This window comes from Salmo salar, chromosome 03 (assembly GCF_965601325.2).
Source record: "Salmo salar chromosome 03, fSalSal1, whole genome shotgun sequence".
NCBI classification, from domain to species: domain Eukaryota; kingdom Metazoa; phylum Chordata; class Actinopteri; order Salmoniformes; family Salmonidae; genus Salmo; species Salmo salar.
In genome coordinates, this window is record NC_138293.1 from 1,651,014 (window position 1) to 1,670,000 (window position 18,987).

The following is an 18,987-nucleotide window of genomic DNA, read 5'->3' on the forward strand; positions in this document are numbered from 1 at the left end:
CCTGATTCACACAGTCTCCTCTGAACTGGGATATTGAGATGTGTCTGTTACTTGAACTCTGTGAAGCATTTATTTGGGCTGAAATCTGAGGCTGGTAACTCTAATGAACTTATCCTCTGCAGCAGAGGTAACTCTGGGTCTTCCTTTCCTGTGGCGGTCCTCATGAGAGCCAGTTTCATCGTAGCGCTTGATGGTTTTTGTGACGGCACTTAAAGAAACTTAAAAAGTTATTGAAATGTTCCGTACTGACTGACCTTCATGTCTTAAAGTAATGATGGACTGTCATTTCTCTTTGCTTATTTGAGCTGTTCTTGCCATAATATGGACTTGGTCTTTTACAAAATAGGGCTATCTTCTGTATACCACCCCTACCTTGTCACAACACAACTGATTTGCTCAAATGCATTAAGAAGGAAAGAAATTACACAAATTAACTTTTAACAAGGCACAGCTGTTAATTGAAATGCATTCCAGGTGATTACCTCGTGAAGCTGGTTGAGAGAATGCCAAAAGTGTGTCAAGCTGTCATCAAGGCAAAGGGTGGCAACTTGGAAGAATAAAATATATTTTAATTCGTTTAGCACTTTTTTGTTTACTACATGATTCCATATGTGTTATTTCATAGTTTTGATGTCTTCAATATTATTCTACAAAGTAGAAAATAGTAAAAATAAAGAAAAACCCTTGAATGAGAAGATGTGTCCAAACTTTTGACTGGTACTGTATATACAGTACATCCAGAAAGTATTTAGACCCCTTGACTTTTTTTCACATTTTGTTACGTAACAGCCTTTTTCTATAATGGATTCAATTAATTGTTTTCCTCATCAATTTACACACAATACTGACAAAAGTTAAAACAGGTTTGTAGACATTTTTGCAGGATTGACTATACAGTGCGTTCGGAAAGTGTTTTGACCCCTTGACTTTTTCAAAAACAAAGAACGTTACAGCCTTATTCTAAAATTGATTAAATTGTTATTTTCCCTCATCAATCTACACACAATACCCCATAATGACATCACAATACCCCATAATGACATCACAATACCCCATAATGACATCACAATACCCCATAATGACATCACAATACCCCATAATGACATCACAATACCCCATAATGACATCACAATACCCCATAATGACATCACAATACCCCATAATGACATCACAATACCCCATAATGACATCACAATACCCCATCATGGCAAAGCAAAAAACAGGTTTTTAGACATTTTTGCAAACGTATTAAAAATTTAAATCTGAAATATCACATTGACATAAGTATTCAGACCCTTCACTCAGTACTTTGTTGAAGCACCTTTGGCAGTGATTACAGCCTTGAGTCTCCTTGGGTATGACCCTACAAGCTTGGCACACCTGTATTTGGGGAGTTTCTCCCATTCTTCTCTGCAGATCCTCTCAATCTCTGTCAGGTTGGATGGGGAGCGTCGCTGCATAGCAATTTTCAGGTCTCTCCAGAGATGTTTGATCTGGTTCCAGTCCGGGCTCTGGCTGGGACACTCAAGGACATTCAGAGACTTGCCCCGAAGCCCCTCCTGCGTTGTCCTGGCTGCGTGCTTAGGGTCGTTGTCCTGTTGGAAGGTGAACCTTCGCCCCAGTCTGAGGTCCTGAGCGCTCTGGAGCAGGATTTCATCAAGGATCGCCGACGCCCGCACCCCGACCTGCGTTCCCAGCCCGCCGCGCCCCCCGCGATGCGCCCCCCTGCCCCGACGGTGGTGTCGGGCTCCAGACGTAACACTTGGCATTCAGGCCAAAGAATTCAATCTTGGTTTCATCAGACCAGAGAATCTTGTTTCTCATGGCCTGAGAGTCATGTATGTTTAAGACGTGGTCTTAGTAAATATATAAAGTTACCACGTTAGAATTAGCTTTATTTTCATTACTGAAATCATCGTTCTCATTATCGAAACGGGCCTAAAGAAAGGGACGTGGTAATGCGAAATGTGGTTTTTTTTTTAATTTATGAGGCTCATTCAGTCAAATAAAAGGAGACAGCCGATATGAATCAGAAAACAGTTGACCCCGTCACTGAAACCCATTCGTTTCTCCATGTTCGGAAGGTAATAGTTCTCTGACTTTTCCCCAATTTTAGCTTTTTGAGCCATTTCGGTAATGAGAAGGCCAAGTGAGTTAAAAGGTGGTGTTTTTGAGAATAAGCTCCTCATTCGGGAAAGGTTAACTTGACCAGAGGACTACTCTAGACCAGGTTTCCCAGAGTGACCCTGGGCAGGTGAGTCCTGAGAATACATCAGTAATCACACACTTTCTTCTTTGGGTTAATGGAGGACGATTTTGGGTCACGGGAGAACGGTCAATGTCTCGTTTGGGTCACGGGAGAACGGTCAATGTCTCGTTTGGGTCACGGGAGAACGGTCAATGTCTCATTTGGGTCACGGGAGAACGGTCAATGTCTCGTTTGGGTCACGGGAGAACGGTCAATGTCTCGGATCTGGAGCTGAAATAGTTTAAGATCCCCTGCTGTCGATGATGCATCCTGGGTGTGTTTTTTTATGTAATAAACGTATTTTAATGTCAACTTAACCTCGTATACCATTTTTATGATTTATGGACAAACTAAAGCAACATATTTTGTGTTGTATTCAAGTAAGTTAGGTTTTTGTAAAGTCAAATTGTATAAAATAGCTCCTTTTGAATCCGGATACATTTCGGGAAATTAGAATTTGTGGTGAAAATATGTAAAAACAAAACAAAAATAATCTGTATTATTAAATTATTATTAATAATGTATTTAAATGAAGACACTTCCCCTACACCTAGACATCTTAGTTCTCAGAATGATAGTTTGATTTCTTTATTTTTTTTTTTGCAGATGCATCATGGTTTTGTAACTCAATTTGCTACAGACCATTTGTTTTTTTTTTTCAAAGTGGTTTGTTGAGAATCACTCAGATGGACGTAAAGGCATTAAGGTAATGCCTGTACTGGTTCCCTATTCCTCCTCCAGGTTCCACCATTACATGAGGAACGGGATCTTTCAGACCCTACGCACCCTGAGGGCCACCATGGTGGTGGGGGCTTCCACTATTCGCTACCGACGCTCGCTGGCCTTCGGGGAAGCATTTGACTTGCGCACTCGCATCGTGGCATGGGACGACAAATCATTCTTCGTGGAGCAGCGGTTTGTCTCCCAGGGCGACGGGTTCATCTCCGCGGTGATGCTGTGCAGACAGAACGTTCTCCGTAGCAACCCCGAGAGCATCCTACAGCTGCTCTGCAAGAGGAAGGTAGGAGAGGAATGGAGGAGAGTGAGGGTGTGGAGAGGAGGGGGGGAGGGATGAGAGGGGGGGGGGGGATGAGAAGAAGGGAGGGAGGGAGGGATGAGAAGAGGTGGAGGGATGAGGGAAAGGGAGTGGAACGGAGGGGGGAGGGATGAGATGAGGAGGGATGAGATAAGGAGGGATGAAGGAAAGGGAGTAGAACGGAGGGAGGAGGGATGAGAGGGGACCTTTGATGCATGTGATATCACTCAGTCCTCTGCTCTCTGTGTGTGTTCAGGTGGAGTGTCCCGACTACCCTGAGGATCTGCAGCACTGGATCAGCTTCATCTCAGCCAGCAGCCAGGCCCTGAGAGCCCAGAGCGGACTAGAGGACAAGACTGGAGCACAGGAAGACAAAGACAAGTGATACACACATTCCTTGAGTAACCCTAACATTATACATTGTTGCAGCCCGGTCCCAAGCACACCTGATTCAACTAATCTGCTTATCAGCTGTTGAATCAGGTGAGGGCCAAGAACTGACATGGCCGACAGCTCCCTCAGAATACAGGAACTAAACTGACATGGCCGACAGCTCCCTCAGAATACAGGAACTAAACTGACATGGCCGACAGCTCCCTCAGAATACAGGAACTAAACTGACGTGACTGACAGGAACTAAACTGACATGGCCGACAGCTCCCTCAGAATACAGGAACTAAACTGACATGGCCGACAGCTCCCTCAGAATACAGGAACTAAACTAACATGGCCGACAGCTCCCTCAGAATACAGGAACTAAACTGACGTGACTGACAGGAACTAAACTAACATGGCCGACAGCTCCCTCAGAATACAGGAACTAAACTGACATGGCCGACAGCTCCCTCAGAATACAGGAACTAAACTGACATGGCCGACAGCTCCCTCAGAATACAGGAACTAAACTAACATGGCCGACAGCTCCCTCAGAATACAGGAACTAAACTGACATGGCCGACAGCTCCCTCAGAATACAGGAACTAAACTAACATGGCCGACAGCTCCCTCAGAATACAGGAACTTATTCATTATGATTTTAAAATACAAAACTACTACGGGCCAAGTGGCTTTAACCTTTTACTGCAGTGGGCTAAATCAGGACCAGTGGGCTAAATCAGGACCAGTGGGCTAAATCAGGATCATTGGGCTAAATCAGGATCAGTGGGCTAAATCAGGACCAGTGGGCTAAATCAGGATCAGTGGGCTAAATCAGGATCAGTGGGCTAAATCAGGATCAGTGGGCTAAATCAGGATCAGTGGGCTAAATCAGGACCAGTGGGCTAAATCAGGATCAGTGGGCTAAATCAGGATCATCATGTCCTTTTAATAGCCGTTTACTGCAGTGGGATAAATCCGGATCACACCGAGTGAATCTTGGTTATTCTTAAACACATCTACTTGGAAACAAATGTATACACATCACGCAGCTAGTTATGGGCTTAAAGATAGAAGACACCTGTACCATCTCAGATATAGAGATGAAATGTATAAAATGTTTAGTTTGCATCCCGATATTACACTTCATATACGTCACAGAAGACTGGAATATAACATAACCGCTTGACATAGAAACACTGGATTTTCCGCGTAAAAAAATTAAAATAAAAACGGAATGTTTGTTAATTATGAAAAATATGAATCCCATTTCACCCATGAGGCCACTAGATAGCACTTTGGTCATTTCGCCTCGCAGGATAGAGGACCGTCGTGTTGTTAAGGGATTCATCCTAACCTGAGATGAAAACTCTTACCGTAATAATAGTTTTAGTTATGTGTGCATGTATCTCAAGATAGGCTCTTTCAATTATTCATTTCGACGTCTGTGGGATTCACCAGAATTTCCTAAGTAGCTCGAAGGACCAATCGTAAACGTCTGTCGGAGACTGACGGGTCGAGTGGCGAATGAGGGAGCCCCTCCCCTCGTACTAAAGAGCCACTCACCTGCCACTCTGATCATTCTCACCTCTCTTCCACACAGAGGAGCTCTACTTGGCTCTCCTCAGCACCATCTGTTTTCCTGTTCACGGGTTTAACGGTAAGGTTACGCAGGTTATCCGTATTTTGGTGACCTCGGTGACCTTGAGCAAGGCACTTAACCCTAATTGCTCCTGTAAGTCGCTCTGGATAAGAGCTTTTGCTAAATTACTAAAATTACTTCATTCGTCTCCTGTTGTAGCTAGCGTCACACAGCTAGCTAAGGAGACTTGGTTAGCTTAGCCTCAAGGCCAGCTCTCCTACCTGGAAGGGTAGAATTATTAGTTCGCTCTCTCTAGTTTAGTTCAACCCACCACCGACGTCGACCAGACCGACCATCCTAGCGTCACTGCTTATCGTTCGAGAAGCACACTTTTTTTTTGTTCATCGCAAGACCAACATAGCGCTAGCTTCCATTGGCTAGCCGTGCTACTAGCCCCTTGTGGCGAACGTTAGCTGCGCTCACATTGTTAAAGGATTGGCTTCTCCGGTCAGCGCTGTGCTAACTCGCTAGCTTTCCACCCCACCCCCCAACTGGTGAATGGTAGTTACGTTTCACTTTGTTCTCGAATTAGCCATGGAACCTGCTAGCTCGGCCCAAGGTTTTACCAATCAACGCCTCGAACCAGCGCACCTGTGCCCATGCTGGGCTACCATATATACGGGATGACTTTACTCCGCGTATAAGTAACGTGGTAGCCCCTTGGTGGCAAGGCAAGCTGTGGATAGTGGAGCTCATTGTCCTGCTGTACAACAAGCCTTGTGAAACTTCTCTGTTACCCAGAGATCTGCTGACCAAAATTAACTGAGACTGTCCACCCTGGCCTCTGGCCCGTGAGAGGTTACATCTGGAGTATTGAGTCTATCCAGAGTGTTAGGGCTCATTCTACACGCTCGCTTTATGGAAACAAGCGGTATTTAAAAAAATAAATAAAAATGGTGACCTAAAAAAAACAGATAATTCCTTACCAATGTTCTGTATCTGAGGTTTTACCGCTTCCTGCAGGACCTTTTGGACAGACGGAAGACTTTCTCTACTGTTATTAAGGTCTGATCAGTTGCTATCTCTGTCTGTCATATAACCTTTGACGATAACGCGGCGGGAAAACAACTATTTTATGTCGTTTTATGAAGGTGGCGTGTCATGAGTCCCGTCATGGCACTTTGTCTATTGTGCTCGAGGTTATTTCACAGCAGCCTTTTGAGCCGTTTCAGAGCAGGGAGATCTAACATCCTTTCAGACCTCTTTACTAGTCCCCCAGGGAGGTCCATCCCCTGTCAGTTCTCCATTCCTGTCTGTAGAGCCAGGGAGGTCCATCCCCTGTTAGTTCTCCATTCCTGTCTGTAGAGCCAGGGAGGTCCATCCCCTGTCAGTTCTCCATTCCTGTCTGTAGAGCCAGGGAGGTCCATCCCCTAACAGTTCTCCATTCCTGTCTGTAGAGCCAGGGAGGTCCATCCCTAACAGTTCTCCATTCCTGTCTGTAGAGCCAGGGAGGTCCATCCCCTGTTAGTTCTCCATTCCTGTCTGTAGAGCCAGGGAGGTCCATCCCCTGTCTAGTTCTCCATTCCTGTCTGTAGAGCCAGGGAGGTCCATCCCCTGTTAGTTCTCCATTCCTGTCTGTAGAGCCAGGGAGGTCCATCCCCTGTTAGTTCTCCATTCCTGTCTGTAGAGCCAGGGAGGTCCATCCCCTGTCAGTTCTCCATTCCTGTCTGTAGAGCCAGGGAGGTCCATCCCCTGTTAGTTCTCCATTCCTGTCTGTAGAGCCAGGGAGGTCCATCCCCTGTTAGTTCTCCATTCCTGTCTGTAGAGCCAGGGAGGTCCATCCCTAACAGTTCTCCATTCCTGTCTGTAGAGCCAGGGAGGTCCATCCCTAACAGTTCTCCATTCCTGTCTGTAGAGCCAGGGAGGTCCATCCCTAACAGTTCTCCATTCCTGTCTGCAGTTTGCCTTGGGCTTTTCCAAAGGTTACCTTGTTGCCCAACCCCACCTTTATGCCCAAGCTTGACTGCAATTACAATTGTCTGTCCTTGGAGCTTGTGTTGCTTTCCACATGCCGACTTTCCCTTCTATGGAAGAGGATGGGCTACCCCATTTTCTGTCCAGTACTCGCGTTGCGAATATAATTGGATAGGACGACAGCTTTGCGCAAGCTCAACCAACTCTTGTCCTAGGTGCCTCCCTGCAAAGGGGTCAACGGTTATCTCATTGGATGTGGAAGCTTTTATATTGGCCTTCAATAGCAAGGGGGTTACAGCCTCCAGAGGCCCAGAGGGCTCACTACCTCTTGGCCTCTGTTGAAGGGCATCTCCTTCCTTACAGGAGATCTGCCATGTGGTTTGTTGGGCATCCCCTCATATAGTTATGAGGTTCTACCAACCAGACGTCACTGCGCTTTCATTGGCACATACTGTCCTCGGTGGTGGGGCGTCTGAGGGACGATATTGAAGACTGCCTGGCTTCAGAGAGCATCCTGAGGGATGATATTGAAGACTGTCCCTGGTAGATGTGTATGATTGGTTCCCCCGAGCTATTTAGGAGATTCTGGTGAATCCCACGGTGAGATGTCTCACTCGTAATATCAGAGAAACCTGGGCAATGCAGGTAACTTTACGTTAGGGAACTCTATCTTGTGTTTACTGCGTATAAATAATGCACCAAAGCTTCTCCATTCTGTGTTTTTATTACAGTCAGTGTTTCTATCATTTATTGATGATGTTAATTGTCTATTTATTTATTTTTTTACATTTTATTTATGTTGATGTCTGTAGATCTAAATATTGAATTGAATGCAGAGTATATATAATGATTGGAATTGAATGTTAATTATTTTGAATGCATTTTTTTTTGGGGGGGGGGGGGGAATAAAAACCTATATTTAACCTTCTGGTTACTTTAATCCCTGACTGCATTGAGTTACTGTGTTCAACACTGGACGACAGTCCGACTAGAACACCCGCACACATCCGAACTAGCAATGTTGCTAATTTGTTGTTTTGAGTATTTAAATTGATAACTCACTGTTCATTAAGTAAATAGCTAGTTAATACAACGATAGCCGCGAGGACGGTGAGATTTTAGTTTCCCCCAGACCAGACCAGGCGCATCTCTCTGCTGCTGTCTCTTCCCGCCCAGAGGTTTAACGGTCGGGGTGTTGCCAGGGAGACTGAGCTGGGACGATACTGCTCGTTGAGTAACCACTCATTGTAAAAGTGGCCTGTTTTTCAGACAATTGAGACATGGATTGTGTATGTGTCCCATTCAGAGGGTGAAGGGGCAAGACAAAATATTTAGGTGCCTTTGAACAGGGGTATGGTGGTAAGTGCCAGGTGTACTGGTTTGTGTCAAGAACTGCAACGCTGCTGGGTTTTTCACGCTCAACAATTTCTTGTGTGTGTCAAGAATGGTCCTCCACCCAAAGGACATCCAGCCAACTGGACACAACTGGGGGAAGTATTGGAGTCAACATGAGCCAGGATCCCTGGATATTCTAAACTAAGTGTTTTGATAGCAGGTCCATGTAGAATAAACCATTTCCATATTACCATAGAAGTAGTGTTCTGCTAATATAACAATGTGACAGATACTGTGCCTATATGCATTTTGTCTGGTGTTACCATGGTAACATGTCAGAGTGGTCATAACCCCATTACCACCAGACAGGAAGGTATGACCACGCTGACATGTTACCATGGTAACCCCATTACCACCAGACAGGAAGGTATGACCACTCTGACATGTTACCATGGTAACCCCATTACCACCAGACAGGAAGGTATGACCACGCTGACATGTTACCATGGTAACCCCATTACCACCAGACAGGAAGGTATGACCACGCTGACATGTTACCATGGTAACCCCATTACCACCAGACAGGAAGGTATGACCACTCTGACATGTTACCATGGTAACCCCATTACCACCAGACAGGAAGGTATGACCACTCTGACATGTTACCATGGTAACCCCATTACCACCAGACAGGAAGGTATGACCACTCTGACATGTTACCATGGTAACCCCATTACCACCAGACAGGAAGTTATGACCACTCTGACATGTTACCATGGTAACCCCATTACCACCAGACAGGAAGTTAACATGGTAACATGTCAGAGTGGTCATACCTTCCTGTGTGGTGGTAATAGGGTTACCATGGTAACATGTCAGAGTGGGTGACAACTATCAGCCCTCAACAAACTGTAAAGATCAGTAGGTTTCCTGTTACGATCAGTGGGTTTCCTGTAAAGATCAGTAGGTTTCCTGTAAAGATCAGTAGGTTTCCTGTAACGATCAGTCGGTTTCCTGTTACGATCAGTAGGTTTCCTGTTAGGATCAGTAGGTTTCCTGTTAGGATCAGTGTATAGAACATTATCTTCACACAACATCAGAAGATCCAGGAAACTGATTTGACGTGTGTCAGATTGCAGAGTGAATCTCAGATGTTCAGAACAGGAGTTAAGAAAAGCATGGAACACCTGGAGCTGTTCTGCATCACCCCTCCATAGAACACAAATATAATCAATATACCGTCTCCAAATAACGATGTTAGGCAAGAAAACATTTTCTCCAGGATTGAAAATAGACTTGTTTCTCCATGTAACCCACATCCAAATCAGCATAGTTAGGAGCCATGGGGGATCCCATAGCAGTACCCTTCATCTGAATAAAGAAATCATTTAGAAACATGAAATAGTTGTGTGTGTGAGTACTATTTCAGCCAATGTTATAATGCAGCACTGGAAGGTAGTTCATCAGGGTCACGTTGCAGAAGAAAATGTTCCATAGCTTCAATATCGCCCTCTGAGTATTCCCCAGGGAGACGATCAAGAGATTCAATGATAGAGATCATACTGCTGGTGTCCTTTAGGAGGAGGGGAGCTGTTCTGAGATCATACTGCTGGTGTCCTTTAGGAGGAGGGGAGCTGTTCTGAGATCATACTGCTGGTGTCCTTTAGGAGGAGGGGAGCTGTTCTGAGATCATACTGCTGGTGTCCTTTAGGAGGAGGGGAGCTGTTCTGAGATCATACTGCTGGTGTCCTTTAGGAGGAGGGGAGCTGTTCTGAGATCATACTGCTGGTGTCCTTTAGGAGGAGGGGAGCTGTTCTGAGATCATACTGCTGGTGTCCTTTAGGAGGAGGGGAGCTGTTCTGAGATCATACTGCTGGTGTCCTTTAGGAGGAGGGGAGCTGGTCTGAGATCATACTGCTGGTGTCCTTTAGGAGGTGAGGAGCTGTTCTGAGATCATACTGCTGGTGTCCTTTAGGAGGAGGGGAGCTGTTCTGAGATCATACTGCTGGTGTCCTTTAGGAGGAGGGGAGCTGTTCTGAGATCATACTGCTGGTGTCCTTTAGGAGGAGGGGAGCTGTTCTGAGATCATACTGCTGGTGTCCTTTAGGAGGAGAGCTGTTCTGAGATCATACTGCTGGTGTCCTTTAGGAGGAGGAGAGCTGTTCTGAGATCATACTGCTGGTGTCCTTTAGGAGGAGGGGAGCTGTTCTGAGATCATACTGCTGGTGTCCTTTAGGAGGAGGGGAGCTGTTCTGAGATCATACTGCTGGTGTCCTTTAGGAGGAGGGGAGCTGTTCTGAGATCATACTGCTGGTGTCCTTTAGGAGGAGGGGAGCTGTTCTGAGATCATACTGCTGGTGTCCTTTAGGAGGAGGGGAGCTGTTCTGAGATCATACTGCTGGTGTCCTTTAGGAGGAGGGGAGCTGTTCTGAGATCATACTGCTGGTGTCCTTTAGGAGGAGGGGAGCTGTTCTGAGATCATACTGCTGGTGTCCTTTAGGAGGAGGGGAGCTGTTCTGAGATCATACTGCTGGTGTCCTTTAGGAGGAGGGGAGCTGTTCTGAGATCATACTGCTGGTGTCCTTTAGGAGGAGGGGAGCTGTTCTGAGGTCATACTGCTGGTGTCCTTTAGGAGGAGGGGAGCTGTTCTGAGATCATACTGCTGGTGTCCTTTAGGAGGAGGGGAGCTGTTCTGAGATCATACTGCTGGTGTCCTTTAGGAGGAGGGGAGCTGGTCTGAGATCATACTGCTGGTGTCCTTTAGGAGGAGGGGAGCTGTTCTGAGATCATACTGCTGGTGTCCTTTAGGAGGAGGGGAGCTGGTCTGAGATCATACTGCTGGTGTCCTTTAGGAGGAGGGGAGCTGTTCTGAGATCATACTGCTGGTGTCCTTTAGGAGGAGGGGAGCTGTTCTGAGATCATACTGCTGGTGTCCTTTAGGAGGAGGAGAGCTGTTCTGAGATCATACTGCTGGTGTCCTTTAGGAGGAGGGGAGCTGTTCTGAGATCATACTGCTGGTGTCCTTTAGGAGGAGGGGAGCTGGTCTGAGATCATACTGCTGGTGTCCTTTAGGAGGAGGGGAGCTGTTCTGAGATCATACTGCTGGTGTCCTTTAGGAGGGGAGCTGTTCTGAGATCATACTGCTGGTGTCCTTTAGGAGGAGGGGAGCTGTTCTGAGATCATACTGCTGGTGTCCTTTAGGAGGAGGGGAGCTGTTCTGAGATCATACTGCTGGTGTCCTTTAGGAGGGGAGCTGTTCTGAGATCATACTGCTGGTGTCCTTTAGGAGGAGGGGAGCTGTTCTGAGATCATACTGCTGGTGTCCTTTAGGAGGAGGGGAGCTGTTCTGAGATCATACTGCTGGTGTCCTTTAGGAGGAGGGGAGCTGTTCTGAGATCATACTGCTGGTGTCCTTTAGGAGGAGGGGAGCTGTTCTGAGATCATACTGCTGGTGTCCTTTAGGAGGAGGGGAGCTGTTCTGAGATCATACTGCTGGTGTCCTTTAGGAGGAGGGGAGCTGTTCTGAGATCATACTGCTGGTGTCCTTTAGGAGGAGGGGAGCTGTTCTGAGATCATACTGCTGGTGTCCTTTAGGAGGAGGGGAGCTGTTCTGAGATCATACTGCTGGTGTCCTTTAGGAGGAGGGGAGCTGTTCTGAGATCATACTGCTGGTGTCCTTTAGGAGGGGAGCTGGTCTGAGATCATACTGCTGGTGTCCTTTAGGAGGAGGGGAGCTGTTCTGAGATCATACTGCTGGTGTCCTTTAGGAGGGGAGCTGTTCTGAGATCATACTGCTGGTGTCCTTTAGGAGGAGGGGAGCTGTTCTGAGATCATACTGCTGGTGTCCTTTAGGAGGAGGGGAGCTGGTCTGAGACCGACCCACCCTTAGCAGGGAGGGTTAGGACTGACGTATCGGATTGTAAATCCAGCGAAGCTTGTTTTTCATCCTGAGGTAAATTATGGAAAGATATGTTCTCCTGTTTGTTCTTAAGGAGATCAACAACATATTTTTAAACAAGTCTGCAATATGTCTCGATAGAGTGAATGCGATTGGCTGGAGGTACAAAATAACTCTCACTTCTAAACGGTGTCAGAGTATGCGCAGGTGAGCAACCTACATGTTCAGTAGAAACATCCCGATTTAAGGGAGATAAAGTATTCCCTTAAACGGATGTTTCTAAAAAAAAAAAAAACGTAAACATGTCTACCTAAACACCGAAAGTCTTAAATAATTAGTTTTAATAAATGAAAGAGACTCAGTCCCGTGGGTTCTGGGACCGTGTCCTCTGCTTCCTGTAGGCGTTTCTTCTCACCCTGTCGGGTTGCCGTATCTCATCTATTTTTTTTTGTCTTTGGTTGAATTTCTTAGATTTTTAAGTTCCTTTATTCCTGTGGACATCTTGTCCCGAGGCGCTTGGTTAGTTCTCATCAGTTCGTTGAGTATGACGTCGTCAGTAACGAGCTGTGCGTTTCTCTTCAATCGTGTTTTTCCATTACAATAAAATCATTATTTAACTGGTCAACAATTAATGTCATTAAATCAATAGAGCATTTGTTCAGGATGGCACACCAGCGCTCCCAGAAATCACCTGCTGTCCCAATGATGGCTCTTTATTTTTTATTTATTTTATTTTAATTTCATCTTTTTTTTTAACCAGGTAGGCAAGTTGAGAACAAGTTTTCATTTACAATTGCGACCTGGCCAAGATAAAGCAAAGCAGTTCGACAACATACAACAACACAGAGTTACACATGGAGTAAAACAAACATACAGTCAAATAATACAGTAGAAAAATAAGTCTATATAGAATGTGAGCAAATGAGGTGAGATAAGGGAGGTAAAGGCAATAAAAAGTCCATGGTGGCGAAGTAAATACAATATAGCAAGTAAAACACTGGAATGGTAGATTTTTAGTGGAAGAAAGTGCAAAGTAGCAAAATAAATAAATACAGTAGGGGAAGAGGTAGTTGTTTGGGCTAAATTATAGATGGGCTATGTACAGGTGCAGTGATCTGTGAGCTGCTCTGACAGTTGGTGCTTAAAGCTAGTGAGGGAGATATGAGTCTCCAGCTTCAGAGATTTTTGTAGTTCGTTCCAGTCAGTGGCAGCAGAGAACTGGAAGGAAAGGCGGCCAAAGGAGGAATTGGCTTTGGGGGTAACCAGAGAGATATACCTGCTGGAGCGCGTGCTACAGGTGGGTGCTGCTATGGTGACCAGCGAGCTGAGATAAGGGGGGACTTTACCTAGCAGGGTCTTGTAGTTGACCTGGAGCCAGTGGGTTTGGCGACGAGTATGAAGCGAAGGCCAGCCAACGAGAGCGTACAGGTTGAGAGTTACATGGGGAATACGATGACATTGCTAAAGCAGGTAAATAATTAGTAGTAAATAACTTATATATTTATGTCGTTGTCAAATGTACTGTTGAGAGAATTATTGTTACTAACTGAAGGACAGATTTGAAATTTACTAGGGTTGAGGGTGCAACTCAAGGTGTCATGAAGCAAAATGCTCCTCCCTCCAACTTTCTAAATATTTTCACATGATCCTCCCCTAAAATAAATGGTACCCCTTCCTTCTTCATAGAGTTAACTCAAAATAATGTCTATGACCACAAATAATAACTGTAGCTGTGTTTATAAACGCGGATATCAACTTTACCACTTCAGCGTGATTTTTGTGGAATAGTCGATGCCACGCAGGACTGCAGGCCAGAAGGTTGAGGGTTCGCTGACCACCACGGACTAGCTCACTCTCCCTGCCTGTTTCATTACACTACGATTAGAGTTGCCTGCAGACAATGATCAGCTCGGGGGGGAAATCTGATTTTCAACAATTAGATTTTTTTTTATTTATTTTTATTTATAATAACTGGGTGGTTCGAGCCCTGAATGCTGATTGGCTGATACCTATGGTACCCGTCTGATATACCACGGCTATAAGTTTATAATAGCAATAAAACACTTTGTGTTATATGGCCATAATTAGAAGAATAGGAATAAGAACATGGAGGATGAATAATGGTCTGGGGCTGTTTTTCATTGGTTCGGGCCCCTTAGTTCCAGTGAAGGGAAATCTTAACGCTACGACATACAATGACATTCTAGATGATTCTGTGCTTCCAACTCTGTGACAACAGTTTGTTTTGGCGTGACGATGCCCCCTGTGCACAAAGCGAGGTCCATACAGAAATGGTTTGTCGAGATCGGTTTGATAACTGATGTCTCTAAATAATTAGTAAATATTTTCTTAACTATATTTATTGAACTGCATTGTTGGTTAAGGGCTTGTAAGTAAGCATTTCACGGTAAGGTCTACACCTGTTGTATTTGTCGCATGTGACAAATAAAATTTGATTTGATTAAGGGCTTTGTGGTTATTGACATGGCGGTAAATCACCTCTAGTCCTTCACCAATAATTGTACTTTTTTATAAAGCAGGATGTTAAACTCTGATTTCTTTAATTGCAATATACAGAATATTATTTTAAACTTTTCCGGAGGTACTCAGAGATAGACCATATTCTTTTTAACCTCTTTGTGTGGGTCCACTTGAACTGGCCCCATGGCTGTGACAATGTAAATCACCCACTGCTATTTACTCTTCCCGGTCTGCGTCTTCCCAGTCTGCCTCTTCCTGGTCTGCCTCTTCCCGGTCTGCCTCTTCCCGGTCTGCCTCCTCCCGGTCTGCCTCTTCCCGGTCTGCCTCTTCCCGGTCTGCCTCTTCCGGTCTGCCTCTTCCCGGTCTGCCTCTTCCCGGTCTGCCTCCTCCCGGTCTGCCTCCTCCCGGTCTGCCTCCTCCTGGTCTGCCTCCTCCTGGTCTGCCTCCTCCTGGTCTGCCTCCTCCTGGTCTGCCTCCTCCTGGTCTGCCTCCTCCTGGTCTGCCTCCTCCCGGTCTGCCTCTTCCCGGTCTGCCTCTTCCCGGTCTGCCTCCTCCTGGTCTGCCTCCTCCTGGTCTGCCTCCTCCTGGTCTGCCTCCTCCTGGTCTGCCTCCTCCTGGTCTGCCTCCTCCCGGTCTGCCTCTTCCCAGTCTGCCTCTTCCCAGTCTGCCTCCTCCTGGTCTGCCTCTTCCCAGTTTGCCTCCTCCTGGTCTGCCTCCTCCCGGTCTGCCTCTTCCCAGTCTGCCTCCTCCTGGTCTGCCTCCTCCTGGTCTGCCTCCTCCTGGTCTGCCTCTTCCCAGTCTGCCTCCTCCTGGTCTGCCTCCTCCTGGTCTGCCTCCTCCTGGTCTGCCTCCTCCCGGTCTGCCTCTTCCCAGTCTGCCTCTTCCTGGTCTGCCTCCTCCTGGTCTGCTTACCCGTTGAGTAGGATGGGTTTACAGCCAAGTTCATGCAACTACTGCATCATGGAACACAAACATTAACACACTACATTGCTGATGTTTCCAACGTAAACCAGTGTTTGGATGAATTGTGTCTAGAACAATATGCTCCAACTCTATGCATGTAGACCACGACACAGTTCATCTAAAGCTGTCCGTTTGCCCTTTCGGTTAAATTCAATTATTTCATTTCATATTGCCCTGGTGCCTGCTGCGTCTGTATTAGATGCTGTATCCTCTGTTTTTAATCACATTCTGGTAACATCACATGATAAATATTTCAATAAGAGCATTTTCAAACAACCCATCTCAAAGAACTGTAGAGCCGTGGAAAAGTGTCTGAATTATAGGCTACAGTGTTCCTGACCGTGCAGTTTTGTGCGGCAGGAATATATATCATGACTCATAGTGTTGCAGTATTGAAACAGGAATGAATACCAGGAGGCTGAGATGTTTTCGGGGCTCAGTCTTGAATACCAGGAGGCTGAGATGTTTTCGGGGCTCAGTCTTGAATACCAGGAGGCTGAGATGTTTTCGGGGCTCAGTCTTGAATACCAGGAGGCTGAGATGTTTTCGGGGTTCAGTCTTGAATACCAGGAGGCTGAGATGTTTTCGGGGTTCAGTCTTGAATACCAGGAGGCTGAGATGTTTCGGGGCTCAGTCTTGAATACCAGGAGGCTGAGGTTTTGTGGGTCCTAGAAAAATAAGGGCCTTTTCCCTAAATAATATCCTGCAATTTTACATGACTGCAGACATTACAACTATATATTTTTTTATAACACACAAATTACCAAAAATGACAAGCTACTCTGACATTTACATACGGAGATGAATAAAACGAACGACCCATGTCTTAAATACAACCGATAGCATAGGCTAACGAAAAGTAATTATGTATTTCACTTAATCTGCAGCCCTTCCTGCAGCGCTGTGTTTTCTCCCGTGTGCTGTGCTGTCTCTCCCCAAGGCCAGATAACAATCACACACACACACACACACACACACACACACACACACACACACACACACACACACACACACACACATAAACCCATCCTACTAAACGGGTAAGCAGACCAGGAAGAGGCAGACCAGGAAGGTGTTTTCTCCCGTGTGCTGTGCTGTCTCTCCCCAACGCCAGATAATCACCACTTATTATTATTCAACCAATGGATGGTGGTCAATAACCCCGTATGAGGTTATTGTGTCGGTAGGCCTACTGTTAAAATAATATTTAAAATAATCTGCCAGCAAATAGCCTAGTTTACAATTACAAGAAAATAAATGCAGTAAATCAATGAAGCCAATAGTGGTTTTAGCTATATGGTTATTGAAAAGGATGTAGGCTTTATGACTTCGCTGAGCAGCTCAAGCCCCTGGTTCACCCAGAGAATACCCAAGAGACAGATGTATGAAGGAGTGTGTTTATGATCCTGTGGTCGTGGCTGAGTGTATTTCTATGCAGATCACAGACCTGTTATTAGAGCTTGCCACATTGTTAGGTTGTTCTTGCTAGCTAGGTAGACGCTAATCCTGATACCAGCCGTAAAGGTACAATCTGGGATTTCCTGGTTGGTCTGTGCTGGCACAGCTACAACTCACCTTTCTCGTGCAAAGCACCCTTCAACCTTCAGTGCGTGAGAGACGTACGCAGAGTGATGTTCCTGTAAAAATAGCGCTGGGTGGACTCTGATGCCTCAGAAAGATGATAAATAACAAACTCCCCTATTCATCAATACCATATAGCCCTCAAATTCAACTCTGGACCTCTAAACCTCTGGGGCGGCAGCGTAGCCTAGTGGTTAGAGCGTTGGACTAGTAACCGAAAGATTGCAAGATTAAATCTCCGAGCCGACAAGGTAAAAATCTGTCGTTCTGCCCCTGAACAAGGCAGTTAACCCACTGTTCCTAGGCCGTCATTGAAAATAAGAATTTGTTCTTAACTGACTTGCCTCGTTAAATAAAGGTAAAATAAATAAACCAGTTCTACTGATTTCTTTTTCCCATTTTTCCACTCAAATCAGGGACTGATTTAAACCTGACATCAGCTGGGTGTAATTCATTATCAGGTAGAACAGAAAAAACAGCAGTAATCTGGACCTCGTAGGGTGAGATTTGAATTCCCATATAATTTTATCTACCATCAGTCAGGGATGACATTGACATGAATAGGAATGCTGCCGATGTTTATTTAGGACGTTACAGATGAAATATAGTCTATTCTATTGCATCCAGGGATGTCGCTGTATCTGCTCCAGGGTTGGCCGGTCGTCAGGACTGACAGCGAGGCACCGGCGAATCAGGTGACGGCAATCTGCAACACAAACATTTTTTTTTTTAGTGATGTCATAACGCATGCAGGTGAAGTGTTTTAGCCCGCTAAACTAAAGCCTAGGCATTGGGTCGGCACTTGAGTCTCAGGCGAGTTTCACACGTGAGTACGGTTCGTAAACTTACCTTCGGTACACAGAGACACAAGAAAAATGAAAATAAAATACAATTTTATTTGTCACACAGCACACAGTATGCAGTACACAGTACACAGTACACAGTATGCAGTACACAGCACACAGTATGCAGTACACAGTCATGCCAGTATGCAGTACACAGCACACAGTATGCAGTACACAGTACGCAATACGCAGTATGGAGTACACAGCACACAGTACAGCAGTACACAGTATGCAGTACACAGCACACAGTATGCAGTACACAGTACACAGTATGCAGTACACAGCACACAGTATGCAGTACACAGTACGCAATACGCAGTATGGAGTACACAGTATGCAGTACACAGTATGCAGTACACAGTATGCAATACACTGTATGCAGTACACAGTATGCAATACACAGTACACAGTATGCAGTACACAGTATGCAGTACACAGTATGCAGTCCACAGCACACAGTATGCAATACACAGTACACAGTATGCGTACACAGCACACAGTATGCAGTACACAGCACACAGTATGCAGTACACAGTACGCAATACGCAGTATGCAGTACACAGTATGCAGTACACAGCACACAGTATGCAGTACACAGTATGCAGCACACAGTATGCAGCACACAGTACGCAATACGCAGTATGCAGTACACAGTATGCAGTACACAGC

The 18,987-nt window shown here is 45.6% G+C and overlaps 2 protein-coding genes across 5 annotated transcripts in view; one reads left to right on the forward strand and one right to left on the reverse strand.

Moving 5' to 3' along the window:
- The window catches only part of LOC123741589 (protein THEM6), a 29,584-nt gene extending 21,429 nt beyond the window's left edge, over positions 1–8,155 (forward strand). Inside the window, exons 3-6 of one of the 3 annotated variants that reach the window (XM_082973164.1) lie at positions 2,990–3,269; positions 3,541–6,524; positions 6,893–6,938; positions 7,167–8,155. In XM_082973164.1, coding sequence (XP_082829290.1) covers positions 2,990–3,269; positions 3,541–3,669 — 409 coding nt within the window. In that variant the 3' untranslated portion in view covers positions 3,670–6,524; positions 6,893–6,938; positions 7,167–8,155. Of the gene's footprint in view, positions 1–2,989; positions 3,270–3,540; positions 6,525–6,892; positions 6,939–7,030 lie in introns of all 3 variants that reach the window. The other 2 variants (XM_082973165.1, XM_045714370.2) reach the window with 2 other exon arrangements.
- Positions 8,156–18,030: 9,875 nt separating this feature from the next.
- Positions 18,031–18,987, reverse strand: part of LOC106596177 (uncharacterized) — a 20,226-nt gene continuing 19,269 nt past the window's right edge. For both annotated transcript variants that reach the window (XM_045714371.2, XM_082973166.1), the window contains one exon: positions 18,031–18,179. In XM_045714371.2, the coding sequence (XP_045570327.2) occupies positions 18,088–18,179 (92 nt within the window). In that variant the 3' untranslated portion in view covers positions 18,031–18,087. The remainder of the gene's footprint in view (positions 18,180–18,987) is intronic.